Raw genomic sequence first — 20,084 nt, 5'->3', positions numbered from 1 at the left:
CATATTTTAAAGTTATTATGGCATCACGTTTTTCTTTTTAGATTGATTTTTATATAATTCTCATTTCATCCATTGAATGGGTAATTTGGTTAAAACATCAATTTTCAATGTGTATATGTAAATATTTGCATTATAAGTTGGCCCATTATCTGTTATTGAAAATATGTTTGAACATCTTAATTTTAATGGGTGTAGCTATTTTCTCGAGTATGTTATTTTATTGTGCAGGGCTGAATTAAAATTTAATGAAATAGATAAAAATGGGAGAGAAAAAAGAGGAAAATAAAAAAATTTGGTTAGTAGTGGAGCCACTAGGCACAACAGCGCCCAAGGCCACCGTAGGCAAGCGACCGTAGAGCACTTGACCCACCAGCAGCCAAAGAGTACGAGTGCACATATAGTGGCACCCCAGGAATAGACAATAATCAAATAAAGTAAGCCCTATAGGCCACTTAACATGCAATAGAGGCAATGGGTGGGCCACATCACACGAGAAAAGGAAGTTCTTATTTACGAGTTAAGGGAACACAGCCTTTATATGGCATAAATGAATTCTAATGTCCACGATATGGGATTAACTATCTTATTATTTTGTTTCAGCTTGCGTGGGTGGGGCTGATATGAGGAGATAAGGATCATGACCCAACAATCTAAAATATTAAGAAAAAAGGATGACCAAACTTTGAGCCGACCCAGCTGAGAGCATGTCTCATAATGGGCTTTCTTTAAGTTCCAGATATAATCTTGGCTGTCCAATCTTTCTAAAGTAGATTGTGGGCGAGACTAAAAAATATTATTATTCATTTTCGCTTTGTGTCTTCTGATATCATGCTCCTGATTTTCCGTTCCTGCTGATGCGCATAGTGGGCCCATGCGAACGGGTGAATCAAGGAAGATGGCACTTGACGGGGCCCAATGACGAGGGTAACTGACATGGCAGGGATACAACAGAGATAAAGTTGGTACAGGGTTATGATTTTATCGCAGCCGTTGATTGTTTTATAGGATGATCCAATGGCGAGCACCAAATACATCCATCTGTGAAGCTGGTCGTCAAATGGTGTTAAAAGGGGCTTGATGGTTTTCAATTGAGGGCAACCGCAAGTGCCAATCTAGCAGCTGAGAAGGATGTCAATGTCGATCCACACCATCTACAACAATGGGAGGTCATTCATAGGTGTTAAAAGGGGCTTGATATCCCCTCAATGGGTATCTTCAAATACATCTTCTGAGTGGTAGAAGGAGACTCGTCCAGAGCACGTCCAAGTAAAGTGGAGGCCTTGACATCTATAGGAAGGCATGGCTGGCTCCACAAGGCATCCAAGAAGGTTAGAATGCCCTGGAAGTGTACCAGGATACCAGAGGGCTGAGACACATGCCAAACTAAGAGGCGTAAAATGACACCCCAATCCTTAGCAGCATGAATCAGTGCTATAGGTTATATTTTAAACTTCTTTGGTACATATCTAGTTTATATGACTGATTCGTTGCTAATACTTTGTAGAAATCAAGGTTGTAATCTGGTTTTGAATGTGTATTTTTTCATACTTTTCACTACTTTTCAGTTTTATCTTATAAAAAGTATATATACTAAACGGATAAACCGCATTATGATACTAAATGATTTCTCTAATTATATAATAATTAATGTAATAAATCTAAATCACTCGTTGTTCTCTCCCTCTTCTGTTATTCTTTTTCTCTTCTACGTATGTTCTTGTTCTAAAATTACACAAATATATATTTTATCTATCTAACTTAGTCTTAAGTTCATAACCTATATGTATAACCCAGTCCATTATGTTATTGATAATTAGATGATCCATTTCCTATTATCATTATAATTAGTATCCCCATATCTCAATTATGATTATTGTTATATTTTACTAAAATAAAATAATCATTTTCATTTCCTAATTAAATATTAATATCCCTCATTAATATATATATCTTCTTCTTACATATAACCGACTATTAATTAAAATAAAATTTCATACTAATAATATCATCTACAAATCATAGTATCCTTTTAATTGTCTCCTCACCTTATTTCTCCTACATCTTGATTAAAACTCCAAATATAATTCTTCCGCTGCCTATTTATATCATCCTTAATAATAATTCCATAAATTCATTTCAATATCCTACTCCCTTACTATCTCTAATATCTATAAAAATATAACAGATATAATATCTCATGTTATCTCTTTCTCCCCCCCATTGATCCCTAACACCATCTGCTATTACTTATTATCACGTACTATCTTAAATCATATCATTACTTAATTACTTAATACTTAATTATCTTCATCTTTACACCATCTTTGTTATTATTATCACTTATCTTATTATACTAGATCTTTTTCTTTACCCTGAAAATCACAGAGTCGCTTCTTCATTCCACTCATATCATAAATTTGCATGCTTCTAAAATCATGCCACTCATAAACTGGTGCCTCTGAGAGGTTCTGCAAGAACTTCATAGCCTCACCTCAGGAAATGCAGAAAATTCAGAAAATCTTTGTAAAAAATAGATTTAATCATTTAAGCTCGATAACATGCAAATATGAGTGATTTAGTACAAATAAACATGTAAATATAATCATATTAAAGTACTAAATATGCATGTTATCAACGTTATAAGATTGTTATTTAAGAAGTGAAAAATATTTAGCTTTATCAATTTGTGAAACACCCACAGCTAAGTTTTTATCCAAATATCAAGTCTATAGAGTAACTAAAACATTGAAATATGTTATATTCAAGTTACGTATAATTCATAGAAATTGGATATTATTCAATATGGATACTAATTAGATATTGGAACAAGAGTTTGCCACAATTTTCAAGGAATAAGACCACTATTGAAGATATAGTATCAATGACAAATATTTTTACTTTAAAAGTTTAACCATGTGTTCCATCCTATTATAATTATACTTTGAATCATTGTACTTAATCATTTGGATATATTTTACAATAGATCAGTTATCCAAAATGATTTTGGTAGATTCATCCTAATTGAGATAGTTTCTCAAGGTAGATTTTGGAATTAATATCAAAAACACTTCATGTTCTGATGTTGCCTTCTTTCATATAGCTTTATCTTTTGTGATAAATTTCTGATAAGTTTTAAAATATTTTAAATCATTTCAAAAATGATCTCTCCCTGTACTTAGCTGAGGCAACCTTAGTTTGGCAATGGTGGGACATTGGGATGGGGTCAGCACTAAGTGGTGATAACTAGTAAATTGTAATGTTAAATTGAATAATTTTGCATTCATTTATGTGTTTTACTAGCCATATTTGCATGTTATCATAATTAAATAGACGTAATGACTTGCGCTATAGTTTTGTGATTGTTATTAATTTTTTTAGTATTTTTTACATGATATTTAACTTCAGTACATTGAAGAATTATTTTTTTCAGGGCATAAAATACTTGGCTAGAGATTGGTAAGGGTTTTACTAATTTCTCTGGAATTTTTCCATATTTGTTTATAATTTCTCTGCAATAGCCAAGAAATAATTTTTAGAATTTAAAGAATATATTTTATATTTATTTGGCATTTTAAAAAATGTATTTTTTATATAAATCATGTGGCATCCACGTCATTCGCCCTAAATTTGGGCGAATGATTGGATGCATTAAAAAGTGCTTTATTGGCTTATTATGGCATTGCAATGCGTGATGACATAATGAGCAAATCATTATCTTGAAAACCACATGGTGCGGGCAGCGAGGAAAAAGCTACGCTGTGTTTTTTATTTGACTTTGGCCTTTTCATGCAATAAATGCACGCGGAGAATCGATCTCCCCGTGCATTTATTAAATAAGAATCTTCGGCATAATCAATGAATGCGAAATCGATTAGCTGAGTGCATTGATTGCATGCGGTAATCGATTTTGTGCGCATTGATTTTAAGAAAACGAGAAATGAGAAAAAACATGTGTGCTTCTTTTCTTAACTTTTTTATAAAGAATCGGAATATGTGACGTGGTGCGTTCTTATCTGCTGAAAAGGTATGTCTTTTATTCATTTCGTTACACAAAAATCAATGCTTTGTTTTCCCCGCAAGAATGTGGCAGCGCGTGATCTGAGGACGGAGAAAACAAGGCAATGAATCAGAAAAAAGGGCATTTTATTACCGCATGAAGGAGAGATAAAATATCCAACGGCTATGATTAATCGCCAGTAAAATGGCGATATCCGATTGTGCTCAAATTTTGAGGCTAGGTTTATCTTTTCACCCTTACGATCCATACGGTTGGATCATGAAATAGAGGACAAGAAGACGGGAGAAATCACCAAGGAAGCTCTCCCGAAGAAATTGGCCAGGAAGGACACAGATGCTGCTCTCGAAGTCTACAGATCTTGGTTCATTCTTCAAAATTGTAAGTTTCTTCTTCACATTTTGAATTTCTTCTTGAAAAAATCTAAACCGCCAAAGTATAGGTGAAATGTACATGCCCTTGAAGTTAATTTGACTGGTGATTAGCATTGCAAATTGATTGTGATTCAAGATCTGACTCTTAAATCCTATTTCTACATTGATTTCTATCTCAAATTGCATCTTAGATATTTAAATTAGGGTTGAATTTCATCTCTAATTCATTTTTCCCCAAATTCTTCTACTTTCTCTCTCAAGTTTATATCGCCTATGTTCTCTCTCTAGATCTAAAATTGATTGTTGGAAAATTCAATTCAACGTCTAAAATACCTAAATCCAAAATTTCATCCAAAAATTTGTCCATCTTCAAGTCCAATTTTAAAATCCCCTTCTTGATTATAAATTCCCAATTTTACCTAAATAAAATATTATGTTGATAAGTCAGATTGATGTAAATCTTGATAAGATGAATTAATCTGATTCATGAATCAAAATTATCCTATCTAGAGTGTCTTGACAGAAAATATTAAGATCACAATTAAGCTTTTACTTAATTTGGATTAATTACAAAACAAAATTAAACACAATTAAGGCCCATTAAATAAAAAATTAATTCATTCTTGAATTAATTCAATTGAAATAGGATAAAGTTCTTTCATAGTGACTCCCTGTGGTTCTACCCCTTGCTTTTTCTATACATAGTATTTAGTGACTAAGGGATATTATAAATTTTATTGCATAAGTCTAAAAGCTCAAACAATGACATATTTAAACACCAATTTTAGGCATATCAATTGGCGCAGTTTCTGGAGAGGCACAGTGAATATCAAAAATTACACATCAAGATATACATATCTAGTGAGGATAACTGTTTTTAGCTACATTCTAATCTTGCATTCAATTTTTGCTTTGAATTCAGAATTTTGATTTTGTTAACACCCATAGTGAAAAATCCAAATTTATCATGTCTCTTTCTTTCATTTTTATTTTCTTGTTGAGATAATCAAACTTATGCTTAAAACAAACTTTAGATATTGAATTTTTAAAACAAACTATCAGAGATTTGTATACTTTATTATTGATTGAACTAACGTGAACTAACCTTGTTCTTGAGTGGTTGTGTTTCGAAAGAGGGTGGTCATTGCATTTGGGACTTCTAGGCATCCATTGAGGTAAATTTTTTTATATATTTTTTATTCTCACACTCTGATATTACAGAAAGGGAAAATCACCTCAGAGGATAAAATGGAACACAATAGAAGTCCGACAAACAATACAATCCTTGGACAAGGTACGCATCGTAACGATTAGGGAAATGATAGAATTCAATAACTTTTTAAATTATTCTACATATCCATTAGATTCCATTGGAGATACAGCTTGTAGGAAACTTAGAGAATTTTATGAGCCACCAAGTTTTGAAGAATAACTTGCACTTAAGGAAAACTCTTATAGGAATCATGGAGCGGGGAATCATAGAGATGACTCTAGGGAAAATTTGAAGGGTTTTGAAGAAGGAAAAACTGAATCTTTTGAAACCCTAATTTTGAGTTTGAGGATCCTCTAGATTATCCTCGATATCGAAAGTCACCATCTCCTAAAGCCATAAGTCATAAGTCAAGGTATAAGTTCTTCTACTAAAAGCATAGATGTGAGAGTTCCTATCCCGACTACTAGTAGCCCCCAACTTAATACCACCATTACTAATATCCCTACTATATCAAGTTCTCCAATAACCAAGGAATCACTTATGAGTGCTCCTATCCCTGATCATTCTCAAATATTTCCGGTTGTCCAAATTATGATATCCATGTTATCTCAGGCGAAGGATCATATGATGGAGTTCAATGAAATATTTACAAAAATAGAGAATGATAGATGTCAAGGACCTATAGGTGACATGATAAGCAAAGAAAATAGTGCAGGATTAGTAAAATTAGGAGATAAAGTAGATGAGCCAACACTCCACAACCCTCAAATCACTTTAGAAAACCTGTAGGGAAACCTCCTAGGAGGAGGAACTTATATAAGAGCCGTTGGAACAAAGAGAGTTTAAAATTACATGTGAAATTGGAGGAACAAAATTCAAGAGTGTAGTTATAGATCTTGGTTCCAATCTGAATATCATACCTTCTTCTATGTTTGAGAGACACCCTATAGGAAAGGTAATCCCCTCTTCTGATGTTGTTTGTTTTGATGATGTAGTCCAGATACTTCAAGATAAAAAATCTCCAATATTGGCATTGATATAGAGGGGTGTCGATTAAGATCTGGTTTTGTGATCCCTGAAGGAAAGTCAAAGAAAACACCCTTAGTTTTAGGTAGATCTTTCTTGAAAACGGCTAGAGCTATGATTGATATTGAGGAAGGAGAGGTGATCCTGAGAAAAGAAGATAAGATTTTGTCCCTTAGTTTAAATATTTCTGATAGTAGACGTGTATACTTTGAGGACAACAGTAAAAAAAATTCTAAGGAAAAGACTGAGATAGACAATTTGTTTTCCCAAATCCATCTTAGAACCATTTAAAAAAATGTCGCATAAGGAATTATGGATTCCAAAGTTCATTATAGAGTCATTTGTATGACCCTAAACATTAGCATTCGTCTGGGTCGCCATTTTTGTTTATTTCTTTAATCATACTTTTCTTTGATTGCACTTTGCCTTCCTAAATAATAGGAACTAACCTATTTCCCTAGCTTGCCATTTTTTTCTTTTGCTTTCAGTTTTAATTTCCAGGAATAAACAAGAAGAAGCACAACTCTCACATAACTAACAATGAGATGTCCGCTCAACGTTAGTAAACTTTTCAAAAATCAAGGATCATGCCTACTCAGGTTTGCAATTCTGAACTTCTGAATTATGTTTATGTTCATATATATATATGCATTGAGGACATTGCATAGTTTGGTGGTTGGGGAACATTTTGTGTTTTTATAATTGCAAACCTTTCTTTGGATCATTATATCATAATCTAAGCATGGGGGGAGGGGGGGTCTTTGTCTCATAAATCCCATTTACAAACTGAAATCCACCTTTAGGAGATCTTCTTCATCCATTAATCTGAATTACATGTGTAGGGAAGTATGGCTTTATAGCACAACATGAGCATGCAAAGACGAAACAAACCATGATTTTGGTTAATGTGGGAGTCAATTTCCAAATGGCAAGGGTATCTAGTGGGTGTGTAGGGGATAGGAAAAGTGAAGGATTGGACCACTATGACTCAAAAAAGGAGAGATTTAAGTGACTTGAGGACCCCTACTGCGCCACACATTTCACTGAGCCGATCCTACTTGAACGTTTAATTCTCTCATTGAGTCAATCCTACTTTAGGGCAGACGATAGGTATTTCTCCAAGTCTTAAAGCAAAGAATTTCCCTTTCCTTGATTCTCCATCCACTTGTCATCCCATTTTCCATTCCATATGCCATACACCTTTCCATTTCCATGAACCTTTCTCTAACCCACAGCCTTTGATGGATGGCAGCCATCTCCCAAGCCATTCTATCTCCCTTTCAACGGGATGAATTATATCACACCTCTATCACCACTTCTGTCTAATTTTGCTCTTCAACTTATCTCTCTATGTCTGTATGTATCTCTGTCTCTCTGTCTCTCTCTCTCCCTCTCTCCCTCTCGCTTTATATCTCTCTCCCTCTCTCTCTTTCTCTCTCCCTCTCGCTTTATATCTCTCTCCCTCTCTCTCTCTTTCTCTCTCCCTCTGTCTCCCCCTCTCTCTTTCTCTCTCTCCCTCTCTCTCTTTCTCTCGCTCTCTCTCACTATCTATCTATCTCTATCTCTTTCTTTGTCTCTATCTCTTCTTTATGTGTTTCTCTCTGTACGTAGGAATGAATAGACAGTAGGACATGGCCCTACAGGATATTGTTTGTTCAAACTTCTTGATCTATGTGTTTTGGAGTGCGCATCCTTTGGTCATCCTTTGATCATTGTGGAATATAAGGATCCATGTGAAGAAAGAGGCAATGGGACCTCATCTATTTCCTCAAATCTTCCTTCATTATCATCACTTCCTTCTATCCATCCATTTCTACAACTTTTTCCCTCTAGAGTTTTCAAGTTCTCTCTAAACCTTAGATTTTATCTCTAGTGGCTCTCAGTAAAATTTCATTAAAACATACCCATTAACCCTCCAAATTTGAATTCTGTCGTTCACAACAAATTGCCAAAAAGATAGATGTAATATTTTAAAGCATTTGAAATTTTAAATAATATTAGATATCAAAATTATTATATATCATTTCTAGACGTTTTGGATTAAAATTTATAATAAAACTCTAATAACATCCAGATATATATATATATATATATGTTATTATGTTCTCTTCCTGGATGAATAAAAATTCCAGGAGTTTATTTGAATATATAAGAAATCCTATACAAGAACTCCTATTTAATCATCCAATACAAGAAATCCTAAAATAATAATATATTTTCACTTCTAAACCTATTTTCATCAAAAATCTGAGATTGAATTTGTGGATCAAGTCTTTTTTACCTGGATCAATTACAGTGTATTTAGGAGGTAAATACTTTTATATGATCTTCAGTGCAAATTAAAACAATACCAATCCCCTGAATCTGGAGTTAAAATTTTCAATAAAGTTTAATTCATACAAGGTGACAATTTGGAGGTATGATGTTAGAATCACCATCATAGGAAAGGGAAACATGGGAGCCATAAATGGACAGTTTTTGGAAACAAATTTCTTCTTCTAACCATGTGACTTAGCGTTCTACTGTCGATAAGGCTTTGGCATTTATTTACTTTGTTTTAATATGTCAAAAAATAGATTAATTACGTAAATACATGTATTAATGGACCTCTTAATCAGGTTTAGAAGATAAATTATTTAAAAATGAGTCCTCACTCAACACATTAATTGTTGAAATTGAGTTTATCGGCTGAAACTCATAAAATGAAAGATGTTAATCCATCAAAACTATAAGGGAAAGTTCTTACAGATACATATTGTAGAAACGTCAAAATAATTCCTATTTAATCATCATAAATTTATTTATTTACACCATTATTTCATAGGAAAATGTATTATCACTTTTAAGCTGAAAAAGAATCACCTCTTTGGCCAACACCACAGTGTATCACTACGTGATATTTGAGAGACCCGAATACCATCTAATCCAATCAAACAAAACCATAATATCAGTTGTTTCGACAAAAAGAACAAAACCTGCATTGCTAAAAATTCATTCTCCATGGATTGCATTTATGGTTATATCTATCCCTTATTTGTTTCATTACTTTAATCACATGATCAGCTGATTATACTCCAATCCCAAGAAATCAGTCATTTCTTCTGAATTGAGGAACCCTAAAATTATGATTTCTGAACATAAATTCCTCAGCCAGGCAAGACATCTGAAGCTATGCTGGCCTATTTCTTAACCGAAAACAAGAAGAAAATATCAAAATTATGGAATCCCCCAGTCACCAGTTTTCATGATGTTTGCTGCAAGAAGATTGAAGTAAAGAGAAGAGAAAATACCACAGAAGAAGGTTATTTGGCCTGCTTCTCCAGCTGACTGATTACTTGGCCTGAGGATGGGAAGAGATGAAGTCAATGGCAAGGTTAATGGAGCTGATCTTATCGGCCTCGTTGTCGGGGATCTCGAACCCGAACTCCTCTTCCAAGGCCATCACCACTTCCACAGCATCCAAACTGTCTAGACCGAGATCTTCGCTGAACCGGGCGCTCGGTGTGACCTAAACAAACTCATTCCCATCGTTATGTCAATAGCTTGCAGGAGAAGGCTTGGTCAGATAACCATCTCAAAGAAATGTTAGCGATATATTGACTGTGATTACAAAGGCAATGTAGGAGAAGGAATCGAATTTATAGTTCCAATTAATGATATTAAATCAAATTAACTAATTTAAATGTGAACAAAAAATGTGAAGTTATAATCTACTGTTGAGTACAAAAATAAATTGACTAATATTTTATAATTTTCATACACTTTAATATAAATAATAGATGGTACATACAAATAAAAAAAAAATCATTTGTAATAAAAGGAGAAGAAAAAACGAGAAAATGAATTGGTTGAGCTACATTATCAACATCGAGATGATGGAAAGGATTGGTGATAACGTGAAACTTGCCATAAGGCATCGGCTAACACGAAAGAAGAGGATACTAAAGACAGTAACTAGAGATGAACACAGCACATTTGAAAAAATAATACTGTACTGAATTTGCATCACAGTTCTTCAAACAGTACATAAAAATGAGACTATAAAACACACTATGATAAAGTCGTCAGCACAATTTCAGTACGATCAATTCGGTGTAAAAAATGAAACCTGATTCACTGTTTTAATGATAATAAACACTCATTAAGGAGATTTAGGGTCAAAACCACAGGTAATTCAAGGCTGACATAAAAGTAAACAAATTCGGCGGATCAAAGGGAGAGAAATTGGGGAAAAAGGAGGGAAAAGTCGAGATGTAGATTTTAAGGCCAAAATTTTCAAATCCAATCGAAATCGGAAAAACTATAGCTTTTAAAGTTACAGAAGAGAAAATGACATTCATACACTAGGATGAACATATTTTGAGACATCCTGGATCAAAGATAGAAATTTCAAATGGTATGTTAGATTTTTCCCACAAGTCACTCTTCAATAGTTAAAACTGGACAATGAGGGACAAAAACACGTCAAATCATACCCCAACACCGCATTCATTTATCCTTTTTTGACCAAGGCTCGTCGTCCACATATCGTAGTTCGACCAGGTTAGATTTTCTCGCCAAACAATCGTCAACGCAACACGATCCGATAAAAACCCCATCTTCACCAAACAAACAAGTAAAAAAATCTCCAACGAACAGATTCCACGAGTTTTAAACGAGAAGCAAAACGTCAAGGCACCATAAAATCATTCAAAAATTTTAACTCGAATCTGAAAACCTAGACGGCAACGCACCTTGGAGGGATCGACCTTCTCGAAGTTCTTCACGACGGTAATGACGCGATCGGCGACGTCAGATTTGTCGAGGAATGTGCCGCTGACCTCCGAAAACCCGCGGCGAAGGCAGAAGAACATTTCATCGAAGGTGGAGATCGCCGCAGGACGAAGATCGGGGATCGCTCTCACCCTAAGATACTTCAGAAGGGCGTTCCTCGCCGCTGCCATTTTCCCACCCAAAAATCCAATCTTGCAGCGACTATCCACAATGCCGATGATATTCAATTACTTATACAGCCCCTGAGAAATCCCTATTATTTCCAAATGTATTTTCGTAATAATCAACTTACCAGTATTTTACTAAATCACTAGCTTAAAATAGGAGAGCAAAAAAATAAAAATACCCAGGGGGTTTTTATATATGTTTAGGTTTAGTGTTTGCAATGGTTTGTAGGCGTGGACTGCGCGCAAATAAGCCAATTTATACACATATCCTACTCGTCCATGCTCGTATCACACACCCATTAATAATTTCTACGGAGAACAAAGAAATAAAAATTGTCAATGTCAAGGCAACGCCTCTGCCCTTGGGACGTGCTCGTAGACCGATCCGGCCGTGCCATAGATGCCACCCAGGGGGGTTTTATATATATTAAAGTCTGATGTTTGCAATGGTTTGCAGGCATGGAGTGCACGTAAATATTTCAATTTATACACAACACACTCCTCCATCCTCGTATCACACACCCATTAATAATTTCTATGGAGAACAAAGAAATAAAAATTGTCAATGTCAAGGAAACTCTTCTGCCCTAGATTCATGCTCATAGACCGATCCAGCCGTGCCATAGATGCCACCCAGGGGTTTTATATATATTATGGTTTGGTGTTTGCAATGGTTCTGTAGGCATGGAGTGTGCGCAAATATCCCAATTTATACACACATCCTACTCGTCCATACCATAGATAAACGGCATACAACAGTCATACCATGGTAGATCACTAATGAGTCCTCAGTTGTTAGGAGAGGCTTCGTAGTCCTCAGGGAGCATCGTCGCCCTTGTCAAATGCCATCGCAGGAGGTCCATGTATTTGTATTACACACCCATTAATAACTTCTATGGAGAACAAAGAAATAAAAATTGTCAATGTCAAGGCAATTCTTCTGCCCTTGGGTTGTGCTTGTAGACCGATCCAGCCATGCCATAGATGCCACCCAGGGGGGTTTTATATATATTAAAGTCTAGTGTTTGCAATGGTTTGCAGGCGTGGAGTATGTGTAAATATTTCAATTTACACACAGATCCCGCTTGTTCACACCCTAAAGAAACGGCATACAACAGTCATACCATGGGAGATAACTGAGTAGTCCTCGGATGCTAGAAGTGGGTTTGTATTCCCCAGGAGCGTCGGCTGCATGTAGGAGAGTAGCTGTTATCATTGCCTTTACCAAATGTCCTTGAAGGAGCTCCATGAATTTGTATTACAAACCCACTAATCATTTCCATGTAAATGCTAAATTCCTTGTATTTCCCTATATTTGTGACAAGTGCTTGCAAAACTCACTCATAACAAAAAAAAAAAAGATGAAAAAAGCTAGTCAAAGCCAACAGTTGGGGAGGTCAAAGGGTGGGCTGACAAAGACTTTGGGGGGTGTTTCCTCAACTCCTCTGCCCAGGGTCGTTGTGCTCGAACGCCACCCAGGAGGGTTTTATATATGTTAAGCTTTAGTGTTTGCAATGGTTTGTAGGCCTGGAGTGCATGTAAATATCTCAATTTACACGCAAATCACACTCGTCCATACCCTAGAGAAACGACATACAACAGTCATACCACCGTAGATCATTGAGTAGTACTCGAATGCTAGAAGTGGGTTCATGATCAGTGCATGTAGGAGAGTAGGTGACATCTAGACATGGTCGTTCTGTTCTTTTTGTGCGAATTGTTCGTTCTGTTTGATTTTCCGAACAGAACAAAAACGAATTCAAACAGAACATTGCAAAAACCCGTGCGCGGTTCTTATCTTCGCTTTGTGCGAATATTGCACTAGTTTTGTGTGAATGTGAGCGGATGTGCAAATTTTGTTTGTTTCTGAAAAAAAAAAGAGCAGAACAAAGAACAAGGCCATGTGCAGTTCTTTTGTGCGAATTTTTTGTCAGATCAAAATGAACAGAACAGAACAACCATGTCTAGTGACATCATCGCCTTCATCAAATATCATCACAGAAGCTCCATGAATTTGTAATACAAATCCAGTAATAATTTATAAATAAATGCTAAATTCGGGTCATGGTCCACGCCTTTATTTCCCTATATTTGTGACAGAATCCACCAGTATTTCCTAAATAGGCGCAAAATTCACTCATGCTCTTTTAAATAAAAAAGAAAGATGAAAAGCTAGTCAAAGTCAATGGTTCGGGGGGAGAGGTCAAAGAGCGGGGTGACGAAGACTTTGGGGGGTGATCAGTTGGCACGGGGAACAAGATAGAGCTTGCCGAAGACGTGGAGGAAGGCGACGACGGCGATGAAGCCAATGCTCATGATGAGGACGGTGTTGGGGGACATTTTACGGCCGGTGGCGTCGTCGGTGTAGAACTGGAGCATGGTGTTCACCCCGCCGCTGCCGGAGCTGCTGCCTCCACCACCCCTTCGTCGCCGCAAGCTTGCAGCCGCTGCCGCACTCCCCCTCGGAGGCGCTCCGCCGTTGGCCACCATTTTCTACTGGATTACTGGTTTCCTATAGATACCTAGTATCATCATCAACAACTAAAATTTAGGCAAAGAGCAAGGGAAAGCTACCTTGTTGAAAGTATGACTTAGACGTGGTCGTTCTGTTCAGTTCGTTTTAAACGAACAAAAAATTCACATAAAAGAACCGCCTAGGGCCTTGTTCTTTGTTCTGTTCTTTTTTTTTCAAAAACGAACAAAATTCGCACATTCGCACAAAATTCGCACATTCGCACAAAACTAGAACAAAATTCGCACAAAGCGAACAGAAGAACCGCACACGGGTCTGTACGATGTTCTGTTCTAATTTGTTTTATTCTGTTCGGAAAACTGAACAGAACGAACAATTCGCACAAATTCGCACGAAAAGAACAGAACTATGTCTAGTATGACTCAATGAGAAAAATTAATACTGTTCCTGGACAAATTTCAGCAGGAAAATGATAAAAAGAGAAATGTCGTAAAAGTATAAGAAAAAATGCAATGATGGGCAGTTCCTATATAAATTGATCTAGATTTCAACTCCTAATTTTTCTAAAATTGATTACTACAATTCTTATGTCTAACTCGTGATTACCCTGCCTTTCAGAGCGCCTGATCATAAAGTGAAAGCCAAAAAATTCCCATGGAATTATATTAATTAGGGATTGAATTGTTTATATATTAGAATTGTAAATGTCACTTTAAAAGAAAATAGAGATCTGAAGGTTGTTTTCAGAGCGCAGCATATTTCCCTCTGATCTTGTTAACACCGAGGGGTTTCTGGAATACGGGTCTAGCGGATAAAGAATAAATAATTACTGTTCTAGGCCAAAGTCATGTTGTAAAAGAAATTGAGAAGGATTTCATAAAGACTAGTGTACGCCAAAGTATGAAATCTTTGAATATTAAGTTTTCACAGTTAAAAAATATTTAGCGAATCGCATATCCAGGATGCACAAATCAATTGAGTTACATATCAACCAACTCAAAATTTCTGATTCCTTTACAAATCAGCCTGTTCAGGATGCACAAAGGCAATGACGGGCTGTTCAAGATCAATTTATTGGAAATAAATTGATTTTGGTTTCAAATCCTATGTTTTCTTATCTTCTCGTCCTAAACTCGACCTAAAAAGAGAAAATCCTTCCGTCTAATGATTACCCTGCCTTTCAGAGCGCCCGATCGTAAATTGGAAACCAAACGATTCCTCCGGAATCATATAAAAAATATTTCTAATCCTAAACGACACATTTAAAAAAAAATAGCATGTTTCCCTCATAAATTGTTGACACAAAGAAGTTTCCGGAATACGGGTCTAGCGAAGAAAGAACAAATAATTACTGGTTTAGTTGAAAGTCATATTGTAAAAGAAATTAAGAAGGATTTCATGAAGACTAGTGTACGAGGAAGCTTTGGCCGAGATTTCTGGCATGAAACCACGGAATATTAAATTTTCACAGCTAAAGGTTTTTGGCGTATCTCATATCCAGGAAGCACAAATAAAGAGAATTACACAGTATTTGTGATTCGAAGAATATTTTCTAAGATGCTTTTTTAAATCACCCGGAGCTTCCCACAGAAGGAAAGATCCCAAAATGCAAACGCCATAACAGTAAGGCCAACATAGATTACGGCCCAGGGAAGAAACTCGAGAGGAATCTTGCATGCATCATTAATCAACACAAGGGTTATTGAAAAATTAAAAAGGCACGAGAAATCCTCTTAAAACGTTGATGCGTAAAAACCAATATGAAGACATGATATAGACAGCCAGCGAGAGAAATTTACAAAAAACTGATACATCCGTGTTAAATTTTAGCAATCGAGACGGTATGAAGCGAATCGAATGGCCAACATCACCGGAATCGCCAGGCGGACCACAACTCCGGCCAATCAGACAACAAATTCAGCGGAATCCAAGAGAACTCCTGGAAGAAGGGGCCAACATCAACGAAAAACATCGAGCCCCCTAAACATCGAGCTTCCTGGATATGAGATACTATCACGCGAGGTTCGAGCCAAACAGACGCAAAACGCGCCTCCACAGAACGAGATCAAGAAAGAAAAAAACCAGATCTAACAGAAACCGACTGAGAAACAGCGATTCAGATCAGAAAGAGGCAACAGATCAAGAAACAACAGATCAGGACACAAACAGATCGAGAATAGTCGACAGATCTGAGGAGCGCTCACCTTCTAGCGACGATTCCAAACTCCAGAAATTCTCCGATCGGCGCGTCCGAGTTGAATACCCTGTTGAACGATCTTTCTCTAGGAGCGACCGCGCTTAAATACTGTGCAACGACTCTCTCTCTCTCTCTCTCTATCTCTATCTCTTTCTCTCTCATCGGAATCCACGTCCGCCACGCGGGGCGCGCCAACCTTTGCTGACCAGGCTCAAGGACGTGGCCTCGCGACGTGTCATCAAATCGACCAATCGGATTGAGAGTGGGCGCCCACGTGGCATTCATCGGCGCGTCCCGTTTGGATGACGCGGCGACGGGCCGAACGACTATATCGTCAAGGGACGGGAAGTCTACGTCTGGATGACGGGGGAGGAACGGGACGGAATCTAATTCGTCATCCGTTGTATAACCTCAAAGTGGAAGTCAGGATGAAACCCCTTAATGGCGCCCATCCTATCCAGTTCTGTTCCGTTATCCAGACATGAGGCCCCCTCAGTCCCGTTGCGTCCATCCTGATCCGTCGCATGCTTCCAAAACTTTAATGGCATTCATCGACGCGTCCCGTTTGGATGACGCGGTGACGGACGGGAAGTTTACGTCTGGATGACGATTCATCGTCGTCATAGGGGAGAAACGTCACACAGAACGGGATGGAATCCTATCCGTCATCCGTTCTTATCACAGAGTGGAAGTCAGGATGAAACCCCTATATGGCGCCCATCCTATCTGGTTCCGTTCTGTTATCCAGGCAAAGCAAGTAACAGATTACTTAACATGAGGCCCGCTCAGTCCTGTTGCATCCATCCCGATCCTTCACATGCTCCAAAAAATTTAATGTCATGTCTGATATATTGTCTGCCGTCCCGTCCGTTGTCGATGTCATGTCATGTGCATCCATCTTTTGATCTCTTTCGTCACTGAATAAACAGCCAAAAGTATGTTTGTGTTTGGTTTGGTCTATTATTGATTAATTGCTATGTTTGGCATTCAAAAAAATGAGTGATATGGAAAAAGATTATTAAATGTATAAGTTCTATACCCTAATTTGAATGCCAACAAATCAGTTAATTAATTGTGTAATTAAATGGAATATAAATAGTGCTACAAATAATATTTTTTAGAGTAAATAGAAGCATAGGTGTACATATCTCTAGAAAATTATGGATGGCTAAAAAATTGTATTTTATCATGTCAATCTTTATCAAAGAGACATTAGAGAGAAGAGAGAGATTCTAGATGAAAAGTACGGAAGATAGAAAGAGCGGGAAAGAGAGAGTAAAACAAAGCTGACACACTCCCCTTTTGTAAATTTTCGCAAACACTAAACCTTAACATATATAAAACTCACATAGGTTGCATACAAGGCATGGTTGGATCAGTCTACGAGCACAACCTTGGGATTGGTCATATCCGGCATCATGTTTTTGCCAATATCAATGTTAAAAGAAACACAAACATAAGAGAAGAGGAAACACTAACAGGGAAAAGACAATAACAAGAAGAGAAAGTAAGAGAGAATAGAAAGAGGAAAAAGAAGATAAAATGAGGGAAGGGAAAAGAAGAGTGAGATGAGACAGGTAAGAGCAAAGAGAACAAGGAAAACAAAAGAGGGTCAATTCTTGGGAAGAGATGAGAGAGAGAAGGCAGTTGATAAGGTGGTTGTAGTGAGAGAAGCTTTGCCTAGAAATATTTGGGTATTTTCATGTTAAGAATAATATGGTGGGTGGCATTAAAGACATGATGAAACTTGTGTTCAGCAAGACTGTTCTGTTGAAGAGTGTATGGACATGATTATGAATGATGCCATGAGAGTGAGGAATATAGAAAAGGCAGAGTTATGGTCATCACGAGCATTATCAGAACAGAAGCATTTTGTGGACGTAGCAAACTGATTTTTGGATGGGGGCATGTAATGAAATGATAGTTTGACAGAAGGTTGAATTTATTTTTAGGAGATAAGCCTATGTAAAATGGCATGAATAAAAATTGCTGACAACCATGTGCCCAAAGTGCTAAGGGGTAGGACCCCATAGATCATTGTGAATGAGAGAAATGAGAAGACAAGCATAAAGACAGATCAGAAGGGAGGTATGTTGTCCACGTATGTTTAACCAAATAACACAGTTCACAAACAAACATGCTCATAGGACGTCCATAAAACAAACAAGGGAACATCAAGTTCAGAGTAGAGAAGGATGACTCAATCAAAAGTAAATAAGCCAAAGATGGTCGTGCGACGTGAAAGAGAAAACAGCTCTGACAACAGGGACTGAAGGAGAGACTAAAGGAGAATGATGGATGATGTAGAGACTACCTCATTTTTCAACAAGTGTAGTCCTCTTCTCTGACACCACGTCACGATAGAAACAGGTTTAAGGTGCAAAAAATAAGTCCTGACCCAAGTCGTGAGCAAGGTGATGAAGTGCAAGGAACCAAATGGTTAGACATGAGATATAAATGCCATGTGTGAGAGTAAGGGTGAGAAGAGATGTGGACACACCTCACACCAGCGACATTGAGGAGGTCATCGACGCTATACTAATTTTATAAGAACTATGATAGGGGTATATGTAAGGAAACATGGGTATTTGGGGTCATATGGGTAGTGGCACTTGAGCCAATGATTCTTGCATTCATGAAGACATGGTCAAGGACAGGATGGCATTAGAGAGTGCTAAAGCATATAGCGAGATTACCTTATCTGCCTTCATTGACAAGAATTTTTACTGGTTAGAAACCAAACTAATCAAAGGCAACATAGGGTAATATCATCAAGTTACCATGTTTCAACTTGGGGAACAGGCAAGATCGAGAAATCAGATGTCAAGCAAGAAAATACAGTTCTCTGATCAATAGTAATGGATCTAGCAAGATCAGCGAGTTCTATTCCTTACACGCAAAGACATCTGAACTAGCCGAAGGCAAGTGATACCATGCATTTTCAGTAGCTTAGTCTAACCATATTTTTATATTTATTTGCATTAAATTGATTACATATGAGTGTTATCAAGCTCAAAATGATTAAATTTATTTTTAGAATGATATTATCAATTTGAAATGATTGTCCTTACAACATATTCTGAAAGAACATATTTTTGTTGAGTCCAAAGTTGATTTCTCTGAATCTTTAGACATTAAATTTGTAAGGATTGTCTTATTTGTAAGTTAAAATACAAAGTTATCTATAATTTTTGGGCCTTTATTTAATTTAATATGAATTTTAGAATATTTTTAAACCATTTTATTTATATGACGCCACATGTCGTTGTTCGATTTGTCAAAACAGTGACCAACCATGGTTAGAGAACATGATTGGTAACATCCAATCATTAAACCTCGTTATTGATTGGCATTAGCCAATCATTAATATAAGCCATTATGGTATTGCGAGTAGCAATGTCATTATGGCATTTAATGCTTAAATATTTTCTTTTAACTTTTTTCAGGGCAGAATAAAATCTGCGTGGGGATCAAGGCTTGAGGACTTCAAATAATGGCTCTTATTTCTTTTTGAATGGTCAAGAATTGCGGCTATGCTTACGTGGCACAAGACACATGGCGCCGCATGTACACGTGACACACATGAGCCATCCTATAATTGGTTTTGAAGGGAAAATCGTTGAAGTGGTGTCCACTGGTGTGGCAATATACTTACTAAAAAATATATTTAAATAAGAAATAGTTAACCTTGTTTTCCATGTCTTTCTTCCAAGAGTGACACATGGGACACCGAGAGCCATCGATGAGGAAGAATCTGAGCCAATTGTTGCATTAAAAACCAAGATGAAACAAAACCCTAATAGAACGACATGGCAGCCCTAACAAAGATGAGGAGAGAGAAATATT

General features: G+C 36.8%; 2 protein-coding genes across 2 annotated transcripts; both read right to left on the bottom strand.

Moving 5' to 3' along the window:
* Nucleotides 1–9,810: 9,810 nt before the first annotated feature.
* Nucleotides 9,811–11,618, bottom strand: MTACP2 (mitochondrial acyl carrier protein 2). The gene is made up of 2 exons (XM_078585361.1): nucleotides 11,362–11,618; nucleotides 9,811–10,136 (listed from the first exon to the last, which is right to left on the bottom strand). The coding sequence occupies exons 1-2, from the start codon at nucleotides 11,569–11,571 to the stop codon at nucleotides 9,960–9,962; spliced, it is 387 nt and encodes a 128-aa protein (XP_078441487.1). The 5' UTR covers nucleotides 11,572–11,618; the 3' UTR covers nucleotides 9,811–9,959.
* A 2,073-nt stretch (nucleotides 11,619–13,691) lies between these two features.
* On the bottom strand, nucleotides 13,692–16,402 carry LOC144711374 (Preprotein translocase Sec, Sec61-beta subunit protein). Its single transcript, XM_078585368.1, has 2 exons — nucleotides 16,246–16,402; nucleotides 13,692–14,090 (listed from the first exon to the last, which is right to left on the bottom strand). The coding sequence occupies exon 2, from the start codon at nucleotides 14,056–14,058 to the stop codon at nucleotides 13,807–13,809; it is 252 nt and encodes an 83-aa protein (XP_078441494.1). The 5' UTR covers nucleotides 14,059–14,090; nucleotides 16,246–16,402; the 3' UTR covers nucleotides 13,692–13,806.
* Nucleotides 16,403–20,084: the final 3,682 nt, after the last annotated feature.

The sequence above is a fragment of the Wolffia australiana genome, chromosome 1 (assembly GCF_029677425.1).
Source record: "Wolffia australiana isolate 7733 chromosome 1, ASM2967742v1".
Lineage (NCBI taxonomy): Eukaryota > Viridiplantae > Streptophyta > Magnoliopsida > Alismatales > Araceae > Wolffia > Wolffia australiana.
Note: the sequence above shows the minus strand (reverse complement) of the source record. Positions and strands in the feature narration are given on the sequence as shown.